The sequence below is a fragment of the Dromiciops gliroides genome, chromosome 1 (genome assembly GCF_019393635.1).
Source record: "Dromiciops gliroides isolate mDroGli1 chromosome 1, mDroGli1.pri, whole genome shotgun sequence".
In the NCBI taxonomy this organism is placed as follows: Eukaryota; Metazoa; Chordata; class Mammalia; order Microbiotheria; family Microbiotheriidae; genus Dromiciops; species Dromiciops gliroides.
In genome coordinates, this window is record NC_057861.1 from 53,981,237 (window position 1) to 54,002,995 (window position 21,759).

At 38.9% G+C, this 21,759-nt stretch overlaps 1 protein-coding gene across 2 annotated transcripts in view; it reads right to left on the reverse strand.

Annotated features, from left to right (window-relative positions):
• Positions 1–5,823, reverse strand: part of AP3D1 (adaptor related protein complex 3 subunit delta 1) — a 154,844-nt gene extending 149,021 nt beyond the window's left edge. The window contains exon 1 of one of the 2 annotated variants that reach the window (XM_044003260.1): positions 5,401–5,823. In XM_044003260.1, the coding sequence (XP_043859195.1) occupies positions 5,401–5,496 (96 nt within the window). In that variant the 5' untranslated portion in view covers positions 5,497–5,823. The remainder of the gene's footprint in view (positions 1–5,400) is intronic. The other variant, XM_044003266.1, reaches the window with a different exon arrangement.
• Positions 5,824–21,759: the final 15,936 nt, after the last annotated feature.

Genomic DNA, 21,759 nt, shown 5'->3' on the forward strand with positions numbered 1-21,759 from the left:
AATTTAATTTGGAATTATGCAAATACAATTACTAAAACGTCCATATCCTTTTACTCAGAAATTCCATTACTAAGCTTATACCACAAGGAAGCCACTGATAAGAAAAAAGTACTTGGATACATAAAAATATTTCTCCCAGCTCCATCCATCAAATGAGGAATGGCTGAACAAACCATGGAACTGTGAGAAAATAATAGATTTGGGTTGAGGTGGTGGCAGTGCTTCCTCTCACTCTTCTATCTCCTGTCACTAGGCTTTCCCACCTTTCTGAGCCACGTGTTCTCTCTTTACTAATACTTGGTATGCTTTAACAAATGCTTAATGCCCCCAAACTGGTGCTAAAGCTTCTAATTCATAAGTAACAAATATATTAGAAACCCCAGCTAATTTTCCCCAAACTTGGGACAGAAATAAGGCGACCACATATAATTTTAAATGCAACAGAACATAAATGTAATGGAATATTACTGTGAAGAAACGACAAATGTGACAAATACAGAGAAATATGGAAAAAATCTACATGAATTGATGCAGAGCTTAGTAAGAAGAGTCAATGTACACAATGACTACAACAATGTAAATGGAACAATCCACCACACACAAAAACCAAAAGTGGATGCTGCAAAATTCTAAAGAATAAGCATGGCTCAGCAGAAGAGATATGATAGGAAACTTCTATTCCACCCCTTTGCAGAAGTGGGAGGTCCATAAGGATTGTAAACTGAACATATTGTTCAGACTCTGATATACTGAAAAGTTATGCTGATTTTTTTTCCCTCTTCCTTTTTCTGTCTTAAAAAAAACACTATTAATTATATGGGATGACTCCTGGGAGGGAAAAGGTAATCATGGGAATGATATTGGGAGGAACTGTAGTGATATTTTAAAAAATACATCAATAAAAACTTATTTTAAGAAATAATCACATGATGGGGCAGCTAGGTGGCGCAGTGGATAAAGCACCGGCCCTGGAGTCAGGAGTACCTGAGTTCAAATCTGACCTCAGACACTTAACACTTACTAGCTGTGTGACCCTGGGCAAGTCACTTAACCCCAATTGCCTCATAAAAAAAAAAAAAAGAAATAATCACATGGATCTCCTGCAATTTAAGAGCCTGGCTGTGAATAAACATTTTCACATGTACTGAACTTAAAATGTACCTTCAATGACAGATGACAGAAGCTCAACTCAGAAGACTAATTAAAGCTAAAGATTAGAGTGTTGGAATCAACTAGACAGTTCTTAGTTCACGACCTAAAAACCAAAATATGAATTAAAATCTATTTAAAACAAAGCATTGGCATTGGCCACTCAAGAGTAATTTTGGGGGTTCATAAGACAGAAGAAACAAAGTATTAGAGAGGTTGAATAACCTGCCCAAAGTCCTACCTAGTTAGTGGTTGAGTCAGAACTAGGACACAAGTTTCTTATTTATTCTTTTCATTATATTAATTCAAAAGCATTTACATGACTAGAAAAACTCCCAAAGTACACAGCCTAATGGTAGGGAAGTTAGTTACACAACAACTCAAGAATCTTTGAAACTCAACAATTTTCACTTTTACTGGAACTGAAAGTGTTTAGCTTGGAGAAAATCAAGACATAAGATAAAACGGGATAGTTATGTTCAGGTATTTATTTGAAGGGCTATCGTGTGGAAAGATAAATCAACTTGTTCTGCTTTTCCCCAGAGAAAAGAACTAGGAGCAATGAGAAGTAGTTGTAGAAAGGAATATTTAGGTTAGATGAAAAGAAAACATTCCTAACAAAGCGATCCAAAAGTGAAATGGCCAACCTCACTATAAAGGTCTTTAGAAAACCCACAAGATAGAGGGGTCATAGAGGGGTTGTTTAGTTTGGGTCCATCCAGCACTAGACATTATCTTCCAGCTGAGATTCTGTCATTAAGTCCAAACAAAATAATAACCATTCATATTAAATGGAGAGAACCTACATATCAGTAGCAGTTTTTCCATAAATTAAGATCGTTTTTTAATAATGATAATAATAGCTTGCATTTTACGCAGTGCTGTAAGATTTGCCAAGTGCTTTACAAATACTACCTCATTTTTATCTTCCTAATAATCCTGGCAGGTAAGTGCTTTGATTATCCCCATTTTAGAAATAAGTAAACAGAAGTGACATGCTCAGGGTTGCACAGCTAGTGTCCAAGGCAAGATATGAATTCAGATCTTCCTGACTCCAGGTCTAGCATTGAACCAATTTTAAATTATAAGCAAAAATGGCCAAAACTAGTTTGAGTCACTCAGCTTAAGCCTCTTTCAAAGGTTAAACAAATTGTCACAAATTTTCAAAGATGATGTACTCTCCCTCCAGCTAAAAAAAAATTGACAATGCTGACCTATCACATATGTTTCAAGTTACTTTCCTTATCTTGGTTATGGAAGGTTCCAAGGTCTTGAACAGAACAGGCTTTCAATAAACATTTTTTGGAATTTAAAACCTAGGCTCATGTTGAACTTGCCACACTTTCTTGCCCATCTCCATTGAGAGCTGATTTTCAAAAAGAGCTTTTCTCCATGCAAAGCTATATTGTCTTATATAGAAATTTAACCTACAACACTGACCTCATTAATACCAAGAGTTAAATAGTTCAGACATTTCAAAGTAGAAAATGAGGTTTCCAAACCATATTTTTTCTAATAAAAATAAGTGAAAATTACTGGAAAAAAAGACATTTACCCTGAAGTTCTAGAGGTACACTCAATGAGTAAGTATGCTTTACTTCTTTACTCAGTCCTGCACCCCAACTCACAATTTCACTATACCTAACTGTCCATTAAGTTTGCTTGGAAACTAAAACTCCATTACATGATGCTACTATTAAGTCTGGAAGGGTAATGATTATTAAGTCACAAATACTAGAACATACATTTCTTGGCTAAGAAGTCATTACTCTTTTTGTTATATTAATGTAAAAAATCAACATAGCTAGAAAAATTCAAAAAGTACACAGACTAATGATGGGGAGGATAATAACAACTCAAGAATTTGTGAAACTCAGCAATTTTAATATTTATTTATTTAATATTTTGGAGAAGAGACTTATGAGAGACAGAATAGCTGTCCCAAAACCATAGCTTTAATTGATGGACGAGCGCAGGAAGGAGAATAAGATGCCCGACTTGAACAAAATGCTCCCACAGATCCCCTCCAGTTATCCAACTCCATGCTGCCAATACTGTTCCAAGTGACCTGTTCTTTCACTGCTGTAGAAGCTGGAGGAGTATAGGATGGAACACTGTTAAAGCACTCCCCTTGTCAATGTCAGACAAAACAAACAGGAGTTCCTGGAAGTCCTTACTGCTGCAACTGTAGTAAAGAGTACCAAGAGCACCAACAAAACAATGGCATTTACTGCTTGCCTGTTTGCTCTGTGCTCCATCACGTTTTTCCTCCTCTCCAGCTCAGCGACATTCTATCCTATCTGAAGCAGGTTTCCCTCTGTTCTCAGCTAGCTGGCTCTCCCCCTCTGGCCTCCATGAGGTTATGATGATCTCTGCTCAGTCTGGATTCAACATGTCTTCTCCTGAAGAGCTCTCAAACTATACTTGACACTGGTTTTGTTTCCTGGAATCAACTAACAGTTATCTGTGGGGCCCTACAATGGAAAGTGTTGGCAAGCTGGTTAGGGAAGCTGCACCTAAAGGGTTCTGTGGAGATGCTCCCCCACCACATAGCTTCAATTTAGTCAAAGTTAGAAGATAGTGTGCTTATAAAGTCCACTGTGTAGCTGGTCCCTTAACAAATGACGCAGCCATTGATTTAAAATAGAGGCTACCCAAACTGCAAGAACAAATCAGTTTGGTTTGAGTTGTCCATTTTTTTTCTAAATTACATCAAAATACGAAAAAGCATGGATAAATGGAAACAAAGTGACATATTCCAAGGGAACTTCCACCTTATCTGTCGCTATTATACATGCAACAATAATTCCTAAAAGAAATGTTTAAAAAAGAAATTAAATACCTGTTACTTATCTTTTCCTTCCCTAAGAAGCCTTAGGCTAGACAGGTATCAGAAAAAGCAAAGCACATCTTGTAAACTATTAAAGATACGGACTACTCCTTACCAGTCTTTTTCTCCACGTAATTTGGGGGAAGGAGAGGAAAATGAACTGTAGTCAACAGTGAGTTTTTTTAGAATGTGGTAGGATTTCAGACAACAGTGCTTGAGAAACAATAACTCCACAGAAACTAATCCTTAGTTCCTTTCCCCCAAAACCACAATAGCAGGATTCTAACAGTTTCTCAACATTTGTAACAGGACTTGTAACTGTCTCATAAATGAGAATTAAACAACAGAGGCAAACAAAATGTTTAAGTGAAAAGACCATAATATCTGAGTCTTCTGAAGTGTTAAACAACAAACAGCACTGTCAGACTGAATGTTGAGATGTTCAAATTTACACCAGTGATCGAGAGAATGGAAAACTATTTTGCCTTTTAAGGACTTCAGTAATAATTTAAAAGGTAAGAAATGAATGACGTGTGTGCATTCAATGAAACTGTGTTAAGGTTGCCATTTTTTCATTCATTCCATAGATGTTTACTGAGCACCTAACTCCCCGTGCAAGCCACTTTTAAAATACATCTCTTCTTGGTCACAGTTTAGGGATGGCCAAAGTCACATGCACTCTTTTCCTCCCAACACCCTATTCGGCTTGTTTGGTGTCCACTTTTCCATTATCAAGGCCCTACTGCGGCAAGCCCCGTCTTCTTCCTTATTTCAACTTTGATTTAATTAACGGGGATAACTCTCCATCCGCGGACAACTCCTGCATGCAGATGGACAGGAAAGCGCTCACGGAAAGGGTCACTCGAGGGGGCAGACGGGGCAGGAGAGCTTCCAAAAAGCTCCCCGTCTCCTCCCACCTCAAATGAGGCTCCGCTCAGGACTCGCCTGGATTCTTTCCTCGGACCTGAGGATATAAATGAAACCAACCAAGACCTCAGGGCGTTGGGGGAAGGGCGGGCGGGGTTCGGAGGGGCAGAGAGGGGCCGGGAAGGATTGCACAGCCCCGCACACACTGCCGAGCAGCGCCCTGCATACAGCAGGCGCTCAATAAATGCACTTTGCACTGACTGCATCGATCAGAGGTACTGAACATTGAGGAGCGCTGAATTATACAATGGGGGAGGTCGGGAATCCCCAACCAGCGCACCCGGGGTGACCCATACACACACCCGGTTTCGGAAGGGCCTTGAATGGGGGGGCGGGCGCGAGGAAGGCGCCCAGCGACGGGGGCGGAGGCCAGCCAGAGCCTCGCGGGAGAGAGGCGGCGGCCAGACAGAAGCCGACGTGGCTGTTCCACTGGGGGCGTGGGAGCAGCCTCTGGCCCCCGGGCCTCCCGGCCAGGCTCGCGGGGCTGGGCTCACCTCGTCCTCCTTATGGTTCCGGATGCCGCGGACGAGGTCCTGCAGGTTCTTGTCGAACATGCGGTCGATGCTGCCCTTCACCATCTTCAGCGCCATCGCGGCGGCAACGGCTGCGGCCGGAGCCGGGCCGGGGCCGGGGCCGGGGCTGCGGCTAGGGCTGGGGCTGTGGCTGGGGCTGGGGGGACCGGGGCGGAGGGAGCGGGCTGACGGGCGGGGGTCGCCGAGCTGGGCCTGCCGCCGGGGGCGCTCCGAAACAAGGGAGGGAGGAAGGGCAGGGGGCCGGGCCAGAGGCCGTCACATCCCAGGTGGAGGCAGCACGGAGCGGGCGCGGCGGGACCGGCGCCGGCTTGCTGCCTGCTTGCTTCTTCTCTCAGCGCTCCCGCTCCAGTCAGATTGCAAATGGCGGACAAAATGGCGGCGCGGTCAGCTGACAGCTCTCGCCGCTCCGTTCTCCTCCCTTCCTTTCCCGTAGGCCCCGCCCCCTCCCCCTAGCCACGCCTCTCCCCAAGATTGGACCCGCCTGGTTCCCAAGGACGCCGAATCCGGCGTCCCCGTCCCCTAGCCGCCGCGCGCCACGTTTCCTTAGCGACCCCTGGACCGCCCAATCAGAACGTCCTTGGCTCTTCCTCTCTGCGCTGAGAGCCCTTCCCTCTACTCTCTGACAAGCTCAGGCCCCGCCTTGGATTCTCCTCCACGGCCCCGCCCCACTACGCGTGGCCACCACCCACTGAGGTTTCAAGACGTCTCATTGGTTACTTAGAAATAATGGCCACGCCTCTTCCAGCTCTTCTCCCACCGCCCTTGGGCCCGCCCTTCTTTGAGTGACTGCAAAGGGAGCAAGAGAGAAAAATTCTGGGAGCCTTGACACGCGTACCTTGGAACTCCAAGCCACTACAGGCCCACCTTGTTGCCTTGCTACCCATTAACCTGGTTGGAACTACTTGAATGAAAGATGTTTTCATTTTCTTTGAATCAGTCATTCACTCATTCATTCAGATAACTTATAAGGTCCTACTGTGTACACAGTGAGTGCTGGGGAAAACAAAGTTTAGATGGAGTCCATGCCCGCGGGCAGCTCACCTGCTGAGTGGGGAAGTATTGGACACAGCACCACTTCCTGGTGTTGCAAGAGCCGCACATAAGAGAGATATAAACCACGTGCTATCTGGCGTAGGGCATGCAGGTGGCCCAGTGGATAAAGCCCTATCCGCTGTCATAAAGATGTGAGTTCATTAGCTGGCTGCCTCAGTTTCCTCATCTGTAAAATGAGCTTAATAATAGGACCTACCTCCCAGAGTCGTTGTGAGAATCCAATGGAACAATATTTGCAAAGGTGGTAGGGGGCAGAGAACCTGGTTATCTGGGATGATGGGGGAAGGAAGGGTCATTTAAGTTGAGCTTTAAAGATGGACAGGAATTGAAGAGATGAAAAGGAGCTTTCTAAGTCATAAGATCATAGCTCTAGAGCTGAAAGATATATCTGAGGTCATCTAGTCCACACCCACCCAATTTTAGAGATGAAGAAACTGAATTGGTAAAGGGTCTTGAATTCCAAACAAAAAAAGGTTGAACCTTACATAGTGGGCAAAGCAATAAAGAAAGTTTCTCAAAAGGCTTTCTGAACCTAAATCAGAGAACCTATCAAAAGGACCTTAGACATCTATCTCCTGCTTTAACTTTCTGCTAAGTGCAAGAAGCCTCCTCTATTTTTGTATTGATGGAGTCATATCTTTTACCTGTCCACTGATGAGTTCCTTATCTGGAAACATCCTATACCATTGCTGGACAGCTCAAAGTGTTAGAAATTTGTTCCTTTTACTTGAGAATTTAGATAGATGATAGATAGATAGATAGATAGATAGATAGATAGATAGATAGATAGATAGATAGATAGATAGATAGATAGATAGATAGATAGATAGAGATAGATAGATAGATAGGCGATAGATGATAGATTTTTGTCTTTCTGTATATTTCCAGCACTTAGCACAGGGCTTGACACATAGTAGGTGCTTAATAAATGCTGGCTGACTAGCTGGCAACCAATATCATTGTAGCTTCCTTGTGTTCAATTAATCAACAACCATTTATTAAGTGTCTGTGTACCAGGCACTTTGTTAGTCACTGGGAGGATGAGGTAAGAAGGAGAGAGATGTTTGAGACTATATGTTAACTTCCAAACTGAAATACTAGAGAGTATGCCTGGGAGGACCTAAGCCACTGGGATTTGAACTCCCTGAGACCATTGGTCCACATCTTCACCCAGGACATTTTTTGCCTTAAGGTCACCCCAGAATGTTCCTCCTACCACCCTCCCATTTCCCCATCTACTCCTTTTCTCCATCTTACTCTGAGAAATGGAATCAAATCTTCCCCAATTAACAAATGGTAAAAGGATATGAATATGCAGTTTTCAAATGAAGAAATTAAAGCTATCTATAGTCACATGAAAAAATGTTCTCAATCACTATTGATTAGAGAAATGCATATTGAAAACAACTCTGAGGGACCACCTCAGATCTATCAGATTTGCTAATATGACAGAAAAGGAAAATGATAAATGTTGGAGATGTGGGAAATTTGGAACATTAATGCATTGTTAGTGAAGATGTGAAATGATCCAACCATTGGGGAGAGCAATTTGGAACTTTGCCCAAAGGGCTATAAAACTGTATATACCCTTTGATCCAGCAATACTACTACTAGGTCTGTATCCCAAAGAGATCATAAAAAAGGAAAAGGACCCACATATACAAAGATATTTATAGCACTTTTGTGGTGGCAAAAAATTGGAAATTAAGGGGATACCCATCAATTGAGGAATGGCTGAACAAGTTATGATATATGAATGTAATGGAATACTATTGTGCTATAAGAAATTGTGAGCAGGATGTTTTTAGAAAAACCTGGAAAGACTTACATGAACTGATGCTGAATGAAGTGAGCAAAATAAGGAGAACATTGCACCCAGTAACAGCAACTTTGTGTGATGATATTAGGCTTAGCTCTTCTCAACAATACAATGATCCAAGACAGTTCCAAAAGACTCATGATGGAAAATGCTGTCCACATCCAGAGAAAGAACTATGGGGTCTGAATGTAGATTAAAGCATACTATATTCACTTTGGGTTTTTTTCTTCCTCATGGTTTTTCTCTTTTGTACTGATTCTTCTTTCACAACATGACTAATGTGGAAATATATTTAACATAATTATATATATATAACCTATATCAGATTGCTTGCTGTTTTAGGGAGGGGGGAGAGGAGGAAGGGAGGGAGAAAAATTTGGAACTCAAAATCTTATGAAAATGAATGTTAAAAACTACCTTTACAAGGGACAGGTAGGTGGCACAGTGGATAGAACACTGGCCCTGGATTCAGGAGGACTTGAGTTCAAATCTAGCCTCAAGACACTTGACACTGAACTAGCTGTGTGATCCTGGGCAAATCACTTAACCCCAATTGTCTCACCAAAAAGCAAAACAAAAAATCACACACACACACAAAAAAAACTACCTTTACATGTAATTGGCAGGGGGGAATATTATTAAGGGGGATGAGAAATGGAATAAAATCAACACGATTTTCCCCTTTAATAAAAATATCTAGCATTTATATAGCCTTTGGTTTGTAAAATGCTTTACATATATGATCTCATTTGATCCACAACAACTCTATAAAGTAGGTATTATTATTATCCCCACCTTACAGATGAAAACAACAAACAAACCCAACTTCAATCCTGCAGATTACACAACTAACATGTATCTGAGACAGAATTTGAAATCAGGTCTTTATGATTCCAATTCTAGAACTCTATGAACTGCAGTACCTCGTTACCTCTAGAAAAGGCATGTCTTTCTTGTTTAAGAAACCAAGATGTTGGAATAGAAGAAAACAGTAAAGATCAGTTCTATACCACCACTAAACGATCTGATTAACAACTCATCCCTTAGAAGAGCAGTAAATATCTAAATCTCCCAAGGAATGAAAGTGAAAGGCTCCAAGTGAGGAAGACAGCCTCTGCTGTAAGAAATAAAACTGGAATTATGCCCAAAGGGCATAATAAGGGATAAGCTGTGCATATCCTTTGACCCAGCAATACCACTTTTGGGTCTTTTTCCCAAGGAGATCATAGAAAAGGGAAAAGGACCCACATTTTCAAAAATATTTATAGCTGCTCTTTTTGTAGTGGCAAGGAATTGGAAATTGAGGGGTTGCCCATCAGTTGGGGAATGGGTGAACAAGTTGTGGTATATGAAGGTAATGAAATTCTATTGTGCTGCGAGAAACAATGAGCAGGAGAAGTTCAGAAAAGCCTGGAAGGACTTGCATGAACTGATGATGAGTAAGATGAACAGAACCAGAAGAACATTATACACAGTATCATCAACATTATGTGTTGATCAACTGTGATAGACTGGATTCTTCTCACCAATACAATGGTACATGAAAATTCCAGGGGACTCATGATGGAAAAGGCTCTCCAAATCCAGAAGAAAAAAAAAAGAGCTATGGAATATGGATGCTGATTGAACCATAATATTTCTTTTGTTTTTGGTGCTGTTGTTTTCTATTTTAAGGTTTTTCCTTATTGCTCTGATTCTTCTCTTATAGCATGACTGATTCAGAAATGTGTTTAAAGTTGTTATGTATGTGTATATGTGTATGTACATATATATGTATAGATATGTGTGTGTTTGTATATGTGTGTGTGTGTGCGCATATATATATATCAGATTTCTGCTGTCTGGGGGAGGGAGGGAGGGGAGGGAAGGAGAAAAAATTTGAAATTAGAAATCTTGTGTAAATGAATGCTGAAAGCTATCTCTACATGTAACTGGAAAATAATAAAATAAAACAAAACAAAAACAAAAACAACCCCCCCAAAAATAAGAAAGATAGAAAGAAAACTAAAAGGCAGTTAGGTGGCACAGTGGATAAAGCACCAACCCTGGATTCAGGAGGACCTGAATTTAAATGTGACCTCAGCCATCATTTGACACTTACTAGCTGTGTGACCCTTGACAAATCACGCAACCCTCATTGCTCTGCCAAAAAAAGAAAAGAAAGAAAACTGAAAGACTTTCTGCACTACTTTAAGAAAAAGGAAAAAAACCTTAGTGTAAAAAAAAAAAAACATAGCCTCTGCAAAGGTTTCCCATTGCTGTTAGAGGGGAAAAAGGGCGGGGGGGCGGGGGGGAAGAAGGGGAGTCTTTAGTTGATTGTGGCCCTGAGGTAAATAAAAATTAAAAGTCCTTTCTCTCTCCTCCTCCCCTTCAAAGAAAAGGTCTCAGCAAGGTCTCTTCTACCAAAGAAGGGCAACCTCAGACTAAATTGAGGATTAAGTAAAAGGCCTCTCATCATAAAAAAGGGAAAAGGGCCCACATGTACAAAAATATTTATAGCTCTTCTTTTTGTGGTGGCAAGGAATTGGAAATTGAGGGGTTGCCCATCAACTGAGGAATGACTGAACAAGTTGTGGTATACGAATGTAATGGAATACTATTGTGCTGTAAGAAACCATGAGCAGGCAGATTTCAGAGAAACCTGGAAGGACTTGCATGAACTGATGATGAGTGAGATGAACAGAACCAGAACATTGTACAAAGTATCAACAACATTATGTGTTGATCAACTGTGATAAAACTGATTCTTCTCAGAAATACCATGGTCAAAGATAGTTCCAAAGGACTCATAATGGAAAATGCTCTCCAAATCCAGAAAAAACAACAACTGTGGAATCTAAATGCAGATTGAACCATACTATTTCTATTGTTCGTTGTTGTTGTTTTTCTTTTTTGAGGTTTTGCCTTTTTGTTCTGATTCTTCTCTCATAACATGACTAATGCAGAAATATGTTTAATGTGATTGTACATATATAACCTACATCAGATTACTTGGGGAGGGGTGAGGGAGGGGAGGGAGGGAGAAAAATTTGAAACTAGAAATCTTATAAAAACAAATGCTGAAAACTATCTCTAAATGTAACTGGAAAATAATAAAATGTTTATATGGAAAAAAATTTTAAATGCTATTTGACTTATCGATTAGCACACAAAAAAAGGAAAAGGCCTCTCCTTTCTCTCTCCTCATGTAAAAGGAACAAGCTTCAGTCAAGGCTGATCAGAGGCAAGAAGGAAAAGGTTGGTGTTTATAATGAAAGAAAAGCTGTGAGTTGAAACCATAACCCCAGTAAAGGGAGAGTCTGGCTTGAAGAAAGGAAGGATCTTTAATTTGATTTGATTCCCAGAATAGGGGAGACATAGAAATCAACTCCTGAAGCCTCAGCAACAAAAATGAGTAAACAAAAAAAAAATAACAGTAATAAAATTATTTTATGGTGCCAAGGATGACCAAGATGCAAATGCAGAAGAGAATAACTCAAAAACAACTATAGGGGGCAGCTAGGTGGCGCAGTGGATAGAGCACTGGCCCTGGATTCAGGAGGACCTGAGTTCAAATCCAGACTCAGACACTTGACACTAGCTGTGTGACCCTGGGCATGTCACTTAACCCCATCTGCCCTGGGAAAAAAAAATAAACAACTATAATGAAAGGTTCAAAGAAAAAAAGCAGCATGCCTACAAGAACAAGTAGAATTCTTTAAAGAAATTGATGAAAAACATTTTTCAAAGATATGAGAGATATGGAAGACAGACTTGTAACTAGGGTCAACTCCTTAATAGAAGATGAATGAAACCTTACCCTTATAACAAACTCCCCAAAAATCAGAAAGGAAAAAATAGAAATTAATGCCTCTAGGGGACAACAAGAATTCTTAAAACAAAGCCAAAGAATGAGAAAACAGAAGAAATATAAACTATGTCATTAAAAAAATGAACTAGAAAACAGATTGAGAGATATCTTAAAAATCATAAGATTATTTGGTCATATTTCAAGAAATCGTTAAAGAAAAATTGCCTGATTTTATGTTTCTTTATTCTTAATGAGTAGAGAAAGTATAGGTGGAGAGAGAGAATCTGAAACTGAAAATTAAATTAAATTAAATGGAAAAGAGAAAGAAAAAATGTCTAAACATATTAGAACAAGAAGTAATGAGAAAAAACATGAAAAAGAATCCACTAATCAACTACCAAAACATGCCTTAAAATGAAAACTCCAAGGAATGTCTTTGCCAAAATCAAGAGCTTCAAAAGAGAAAAAACACTGCAGGCACCCAGAAAAAAAATTCAAATATCAACAAACCATAATCTGGATCACATAAGATTTAGCAACTATCACAAGACAGGAATGGAGAACATGGAATGAGGTATGACAAAAGGCAAAAGATAAAGGTTTATAACCAAAAATTACCAGTCATAATTGAGTATAATACTGCAAGGGGAAAAATGGATCTTGGATGAAATTAGAACACTTTCAAACATTCCTGATGAGAAAACTAGAATTGAGAAGAAACTTTGAAATACAAATTGAGATGAGAAAAATAAAAATTTGAAATACAAGTAGGATATGAGAAAAATAAAAATATAACTACAAATGAACAATCAGAAGGAATTTTATAAGGATACACTGTCTACATTCTAATGAGGGTGGTGTTTCTTTCATAACCCTAATGTCACATGGGATCATAGAGGCAGTCAATTAAGACAGAACACCTATAAATAGATTTGTTATGTTTTGAAGATGCTTTAAGAAAAAGGAAAATGAAGAGGGAAAGAGACATTAGGGGAAACTAGGAGAAAAGAAAGGGGAATTTGTTACCACATAATTGGGTTGTGCAAGTAGAATTATGTACAAACATGGAAGGAGTGAGGAAGGGAAGAGAAATAAATTGAATTTTGCTTTCATCTAAAGTGATGAAGAAAGGGCAAAACACATATAGACGCAAAAATAGTGTGATATAAAAATATATTCCAAGCAGCTAGATGGTGCAGTGGATAAGCACTGGCCCTGGATTCAGGAGTACCTGAGTTCAAATCCGGCCTCAGACACTTAACACTTACTAGCTGTGTGACCCTGGGCAAGTCACTTAACCCCAATTGCCTCACAAAAAAAAGAAAAAAAAAATATATATATATATATTCAACTCAACAGAGATTCAGATAGGAATAGGAAGTGGAGGAAGAGAAATATAAGGAGGAAGATAGGCTCAGAGAGGGACTGGTCAAAGGGAAAACAAACCCTAACCATGGAGCAGGTATAGTGAAGAGAAGATTAAAAATTGGCAGGGAGAGGGATGGGGGGAGGTTTATAACTTCAAATAAATGGGAAGAAAAGAGTATAGAGAAGAAAAAGCTTAAAAGAACAGAATGGAGAGAAATAACCAATTAACTATCAACTGTGAATATGAATGAGATAAACTAATCTATAAAATGGGTGGTTACCAGAATGCATTAGAAAGTAAAATCCAGTGATATATTGTTTACAAGAAACACATTTGAAATATAAAAACTCAGAAAAAGTTAAAATAAGAGGTTGAAATAGAATCTATTATGCCTCAGCTGAATACACACATGCATACACACACAGAGACAAACATAGACACACGACAGATAGCAATTGTGATTTCAGACAAGAGAAAGGCATAAATAGATTTAATTAAACAAGATGAAGAGTCAAATCACATTTTAATGAGGGGTAATATAGACAATGAATTAATGTCAGTACTTAACATATATATAGACAGTAAAATAGCTTCAAAATATTTAAAGGGAAAACTAAATAAATTATAAGGATAGACAATCAAACTATGATAACAGGGAACTCAATATACCCCTACCAGCCAAGATAAATCTGACCAAAAAAATGAGAAATTAAGTACCATAATAGAATTTTAGAAAAATTATGTATAATAGGACTCTAGTGATTGTTGGATGGAATGGAGAAAAAATACATATTACTCATCTGTGAATGGCACCTTTACAGAAGTTGATCATTTCTTGGAGAATTAAAAGCCTCAGAAACAAATGAAGAAAAGCAGAAATGATATGCATATGTTTGTGTATGAGTATTGATATGAATGAACATTTTACATATGTGTATATATACATATATATTTTCAGACCACGATGCAAAAAAAAATACATTAAATAAAAGGCCTCTGGAAAAAAAGTATTAAAACAACTAGAAACCAAATAACTTATAATCCTAAAAAACTGGTGGGTCAAAAAAAATCATAGAACTGATAGATAATTTTATTAAAGATAATGACAGCAATGAGACAGCATAGCAAAATTTTGGAGATACAACAAAAGCAGTACTCAGGAAAAAAAATGTTATCTTTAAACTCTTATTAAAAAAAAATAGAGGGGGCAGCTAGGTGGCGCAGTGGATAAAGCACCAGCCCTGGATTCAGGAGTACCTGAGTTCAAATCCGGCCTCAGATACTTGACACTTACCAGCTGTGTGACCCTGGGCAAGTCACTTAACCCCCATTGTCCAGCAAAAAAAAAAAATAGAAGGAACAGATTGGGAATTGGTAATGGAACTAAAAATACTAAAACAAAACAAAACAAAAACAATTAAAAGCCCCAAAAAATACCAAAATAGAAATCCTAATAAAGAAGATATTAAAATTGAAACAAAAAACTGAATTAATAGATAAAACAAAAATGTTTGGGGAAAAAATTTTAATTGATAAACCATTTAACAATTTGATTAAAAATAAGAATGAGGGGGGCAGCTAGATGGCGCAGTGGACAGAGCACCGGCCCTGGAGTCAGGAGTACCTGAGTTCAAATCCGGCCTCAGACACTTAATACTTAACTAGCTGTGTGACCCTGGGCAAGTCACTTAACCCCAATTGCCTCACTAAAAAACAAAAACAAACAAACAAACAAAAAAAAAATAAGAATGAGGAAAACCAAATTAGTAGCACCAAAAATGAAAGAGGGAATTCACAACAAATGAAGAAATAAAGGATATCATTAGAAACAAATTTTCCAATGATATACCGATAAAAATGACAACTTTAAATGAAATAAATGAATATTTACAATAAACATTAAATAGTCCAATTAACAGAACAAGAAATGGAGAATTTAATTATTCAATTTCAGAGAAAGATACTTAAAACATAAGCTTAAAAAAGCCAACAACCTCCAGGACTAGATGGATTAATAAGTGAATTTTATCACCCCCTCAAAGATCAGTTAATTCTAATACTACATTAACTATTTGCAAAAATAGCAAAAGAATTCTATCAAATTCCAACTTTGACACAGGTATAGTCCTGGATATATAAACAAGAAAGAGTCAAAACAGAAAAAGAAAACTATAGAGCAATATCCCTAATGAAAATGGATGTAAAATTTTTAAATAAGATATTAACAAAGGCTAATCATATCACACACACATATCACAAAGATCATACTATATGACCATGTTGGGCTTATACCAAGACTGCAATTGTTGGTTTAATATCAGGAAAACTATAAATTTAGTTAACTATATTAATTAAAAAATCATATGGTTATAATAATATGGTAACATCACTAGTACCCACATCTTAATATTTTTTAAAACCCCACCAGAGAAGGCAGCTAGGTGGCACAGTGGATAAAGCACCCTGGATTCAGGAGAACCTGAGTTCAAATCCAAATTCAGACACTTGACACTTACTAGCTGTGTGACCCTGGGAAAGTCACTTAACCCTCATTGCCCCAACAAAAAAAACCCCACAAACCAACAGAACACATAAAAATAAATAGAACTTTCCTCAAAATGATAAATAAGTAGCATATCTAAAACATATAAATGAAAATCTTTTTCAATGACCTTATGGATGAAATATTGTCACTACTTCTATTTGATATAGTACTAGAAACTCTAGTTATCACAATAAATTTTTTTAAATTAATAAAGTATTTTATTTTTTTTCCATTACATGTAAAGATAGTTCTCAACTTTTGTTTATACAAGCTTTACAATTTCAGATTTTTCTCCCTCCCTCCCTTCCCTCCCCCCTCCCCTAGACAGCAGGTAATCTGATATAGGTTATTTATATATATATATAATAACATTAATCCTATTTCTGCATTAGTCATGTTATAAGAGAAAAATCAGAGCAATGATGGAAAACCTCAAAATAGAAAAAAACCAACAGCATCAAAAACAAAAGAAATAGTATGGTTCATTTAGCATCTATACTCCGCAGTTCTTTTTTTTTTTTTCCTGGATTTGGAGATCCTCTTCCATCATGAGTTCCCTGGAACTCTTCTGTGCCATTGCATTGGTGAGAAGAATATAGTCCATCACAGTAGATCAACACTCAATGTTGATGTTACTGTGTACAATGTTCTTCTAGTTCTGCTCATCTCACTCATCATCAGCCTGTGTTTGTTCTTACACTTTAGATGAAAGAGATTAGAAGGTACTACCTTGTAGCTTCAAAGAATTAGGAGAATGAGCTACCAGACTGTCCAGTAGTCAAAGCCTGTGTCAACCTTTCCATTCAGGAAGCCCAGTTTCAAGGCTCCAAGGAACAGGGTGACTTTCAGGATCTCATTACTTGAAATGAGGACTGGCCCAGCAGCTATATAGGTTTGGTTTTTTTGTTTGTTTTTTGTTTTTGTTTTTGCAGGGCAATGAGGGTTAAGTGACTTGCCCAGGATCACACAGCTAGTAAGTGTCAAGAGTCTGAGGCCAGATTTGAACTCAGGTCCTCCTGAATCCAAGGCCAGTGCTTTATCCACTATTCCACCTAGCTGTATAGGTTTTGAAACTGAGTTTCATAAGTAAAAACTGAGTTAAGTCTGAACCCAGTCTTCCCCTCCCCCACAACCCTCTACTCCCAAATCAGTGTGCCTCTGAAGTATTGGAGTGGGAAATGCTTTTATTGAACTGCCTGCTATATTTTTGAAGTAAATATCCCATTGTGAAATCTAATTGATTTGAAGTGGTTAGACAGAACGGGGGAGATAATCACTGGCAAATTAAAAGTAACAGTAAAATTCCAGAGTAAGAGCTTGAGTCAAAAAAAAAAAACGACATTAAAGAAAGATACTCCCAACCCATGGGGGTACTCTGTAGGTGGCCTCACTTAGGGAAAGAGTCAAAGTATTCATTATAAATAGACATAGGGGGTGCAGCTAGGTGGCAAAGTGGATAGAGCACCGGCCCTGGATTCAGGAGGACCTGAGTTCAAATCCGGCTTCAGACACTTGACACATACTAGCTGTGTGACCCTGGGCAAGTCACTTAACCCTCATTGCCCTGCAAAAAAACAAAAAACAAATAGACATAGGATCTCCTTCAGGACTTCTTCCCAACCCTTACTTGTAGTGGTGGGCCAGATTCCTATATAGTCAACCTCTCACTATCAGGGTTCTAGGAATAACACAGAGGATTTGGGTTCATGAGCTTCCACTGGTGTGCTTCCTACTAACAAAACCTTTAGCAAAGGTATTTATTAAGTTGGTATTATAAGAATGGTACTTACAAAAAACCAAACTCCCCTCAAAAGTCTAGGACACAATCACCCACAAATACACATGGTCCTTGGGGAAAGCACATAGTTATAGAGGTGTGTAAGGAATATATATATGTGGCAAAAAGGTAACTTGCTTTTGTTTTTGTTCTTCATTCTCGAAAAGGGACATCAGGGTGATATCATGACTTGCACTGAATTGGATTGAACTGAGGGAACGCTGTGCAAGGTCACCAACTTCATTCTGTCCTCCAGAGCCATCTGAGGCCAGTGGCAAGATATACATCAGAGCAATTGGAGAATGCCCTAGATGTTTAAGGCAGTTGGGGTTAAGTGACTTGCCCAGGGTCACACAGCTAGTAAGTGTCTGAGGCCAGATTTTAACTCAGGAAGATGAGTCTTCCTGATTCCAAGGCAAATGCTTCCATTTACTGTGTCACCTAGCTGCCCCTAGCTACTGGGGTATGGATTCCCTGATTCATCACAAACTGCTAAGAATACTCGAAACAAATCTGGCAGAAATTAGGTCTTGACTAACATTTTACACCATATATCATAATAAGTTACAAATGAATATATGACCTAAATATAAAATGTCATATCATAATAAACAAATTAGAGGAAGGAAGGAGATTCCCTTTCATTACTATGGATAGGGGGAGAACTGTTACTTAAACAATAGACAATTTCAATTTTATTGTTATTGGTTAGTTGTTTTTCAGTCATGTCCAATTCTTCACCAAAATGTGACCCCTTTAGGGGTTTTCTTGACAAAGATACTGAAGTGTTTTGCCATTTCCCTCTCCAACTCATTTTACAAACAGGGAAACTAAGGTAAAAAGGGTTAAGTGACTTGCCCAGGGTCACACAACTATTAAGTGTCTTGAGGTCAGATTTGTGATGTTTAAAATCTAATGTGTGATTGCCTTGATCTTCCCCCCTACAAAGTGTGTGTGTGTGTGTGTGTGTGTGTGTGTGTGAGAGAGAGAGAGAGAGAGAGAGAACTAAGTTTACTGATAAATTCAGCAACAATTTAGGCTTTTAAGTATTATTAAAATATATTAGGGGTTAGTAAAGAGAGAGAGAGAAAGCTGCCCTCACCTAGCTATCCATGCTTCCAAAGAGAACATGTGAAGTTCTGAAAGTTAGGAGATCCATCTACTCTGCCTGCCCCTGCCACCACACACTTGTTCCCGAGTGAAAAAGAACAATCCTCAGTCTGTTCCAGTAGAAGCTTCCTGTGGGACCAGAAGAGGGGCAGTCCCCACGCACAGCTCCAAGCTAATTGGCTGGTCCATTGATTGACATGACTTACAGGTGGTCTATGAATAAACGTAACTTCTGGATGTCAAGCAGCTTTCAGACGCTAGTCACATGCTTTCTTTCTTTCTTTCTTTTTTTTTTTTTGCGGGGCAATGGGGGTTAAGTGACTTGCCCAGGGTCACACAGCTAGTAAGTGTTAAGTGTCTGAGGCTGGATTTGAACTCAGGTACTCCTGAATCCAGGGCCAGCGCTTTAACCACTGCGCCATCTAGCTGCCCCCAAGTCACATGCTTTCTTTTCAGGGAGATGTCGCCCTGGTTCTCACAATGTCTTTCTCAGCAGAGGGTGGCACCCTGATTCTCACATTACCCCCTGTGTTTCATGAAGAAACATCATTTCCTTACATGAAGCAATAACATTACAGATACTTATAACTAATAAAGTAAAGGGGATGAAAAGGGAGAAAAGAAATTGAACAATGCATTAACTGAGGCTAAAGGGGGCACTCCCCTTTAGTAAGTGGACATTATAAACAGTGTATACAATGGGTAAAAGGAAAACAGGAAAATGTCCATTTAAGTCTTTGGAAGTCTTTTCTCAGATGATTCTCGGGATGTCCTCTGGGTGTAGTTGTGGAATGAAAGTCTTTCAGGTGTGGGTGCTGAAGATCAACTAACAAGCCTCAGCTGTAGAGTTCCGAGTGTGATTCTAAAGTCTCTCAGGTGTTTCAGATACTGGGAATCAGATGGAAAGTTTCCTACAAAATTGATCTTAACACAACTTTAAATAGCTTTGTCAATAAACAAATCAAACAATGGGACTTCTCAAAAGCATGTCTATGGAAATTCAGAATCTTTTAGAGAGATTTGAACTCAGGTCTTCTTGACTCTGTTAAAGGGCTAAAATTCTAGCTAGTCTGTCTAAAATATCTAATGAGTGGTCACCAATAAATTATAAGCTTTATGATGATGAGTGAGATGAGCAGAACCAGAAGAACATTGTACACAGTATCATCAACATTGAGTGTTGACCTACTGTGACGGACTATATTCTTCTCACCAATGCAATGGTACAGAAGAGTTCCAGGGAACTCATGATAGAAGAGGATCTCCAAATCCAAGAAAAAAAAGAAAGAAAGAACTGTGGAGCATAGATGCTGATTGAACCATATTATTTCTTTTGTTTTGGGTGCTGTTGTTTTTTTTTTCTATTTTGAGGTTTTGCATCACTGCTCTGATTCTTTCTCTTGTAACAGGATTAATGCAGAAATAGGATTAATGTTATTATGTGTATATATATATATATATATATATATGTATATGTATATGTATAGAGATATATAGATGTAACCTATATCAGATTACCTGCTGTCTAGGGGAGGGGGGGGGAGGGGAGGGAGGGAGAAAAATCTGAAATTGTAAAGCATGTATAAACAAAAGTTGAGAACTATCTTTACTTGTAACAGAAAAAATAAAATACCTCATACATTAAAAAAAAATTTTTTTTTTAATTATAAGCTTTAGCAAGAGTTAGACTTTTAAGCATTTATTAAGGAGAATAAGAATTTGGTAGAGAGAGAAAGGCCTACATTCATCTATCTATTAAAAGGGAGAGCGCGTTTCTCTCTCCCTTCACCACCGGTGTCCTCAGAAAAGAATGAGCGTCAGAGCGCCAGGCTCCCCCTTCTTCCTCCCACCAGCAAACATCACTTCCTGACGCCAAAGAAAAGACTCATGGTCTTGCCCTCAGAGACGTTCACCTCATGGCGCAGCTTTTCTACAGTAAGTCTCCAGCAGGTGGCGTCATTCCAATCGTTACAACTCCAAGCCCAGCAGTCTAACCATTGTCTCACTTTAAACACATTTAAATAAGCAAAATAGGGGCAGCTAGGTGGCACAGTGGATAGAGCACCACCCCTGGATTCAGGAGTGCCTGAGTTCAAATCCAGCCTCAGACACTTAACACTTACTAGCTGTGTGACCCTGGGCAAGTCACTTAACCCCAATTGCCTCACTTAAAAAAAATAAATAAATAAACAAATAAATAAGCAAAATCAATCTAGTTACAATTGCAAAGGAAATATTGAACTGTGGGAAAAATCTTTGCAGTATATTTCTATGATAAAGGTCTGATATCCAAGATATATAGAGACTAGATGTGTATATATATATGTATACATATACATATATACACATACATATCCATATATACTAAATGTATACATATGTATACTATGCACAAATATGTGTGTATGTGTGTGAGAACATAATGGGGTTCTCTGAGACCCAGAGAGCCTGGCCAGACCTTTTTTAAGGTCAGCCCAGAGTCAGGAGAATTTCAAAGGAAATGTGGTAAGACCTTGGACTGTGAATAGGGATTAAAACATCACCTACCTGAAGGCTTTTTACCCTGAGGACTCCATACTCTGACATCAGCACACACTGTACCTGAACCACCCTCAAATCCAAACCAATAGATTTGAATGATGTTAACCAATTAGCTTTGAGGAGTGTGTAAGGGTGGGCTCCCCTCTGGCCCACAGGAAGTTTACAGAGTCACACCCTCTCGGCCCTGAAACTTGCAGGGAGCAGACGCAGCCCACTATGTCATGTTGCTAACTCTCCTTCTTAACTTTCTGAACCATGTGCTCTATCTCTTTACTAATATTTAATATTCTTTAATAGGGGCGGCTAGGTGGCACAG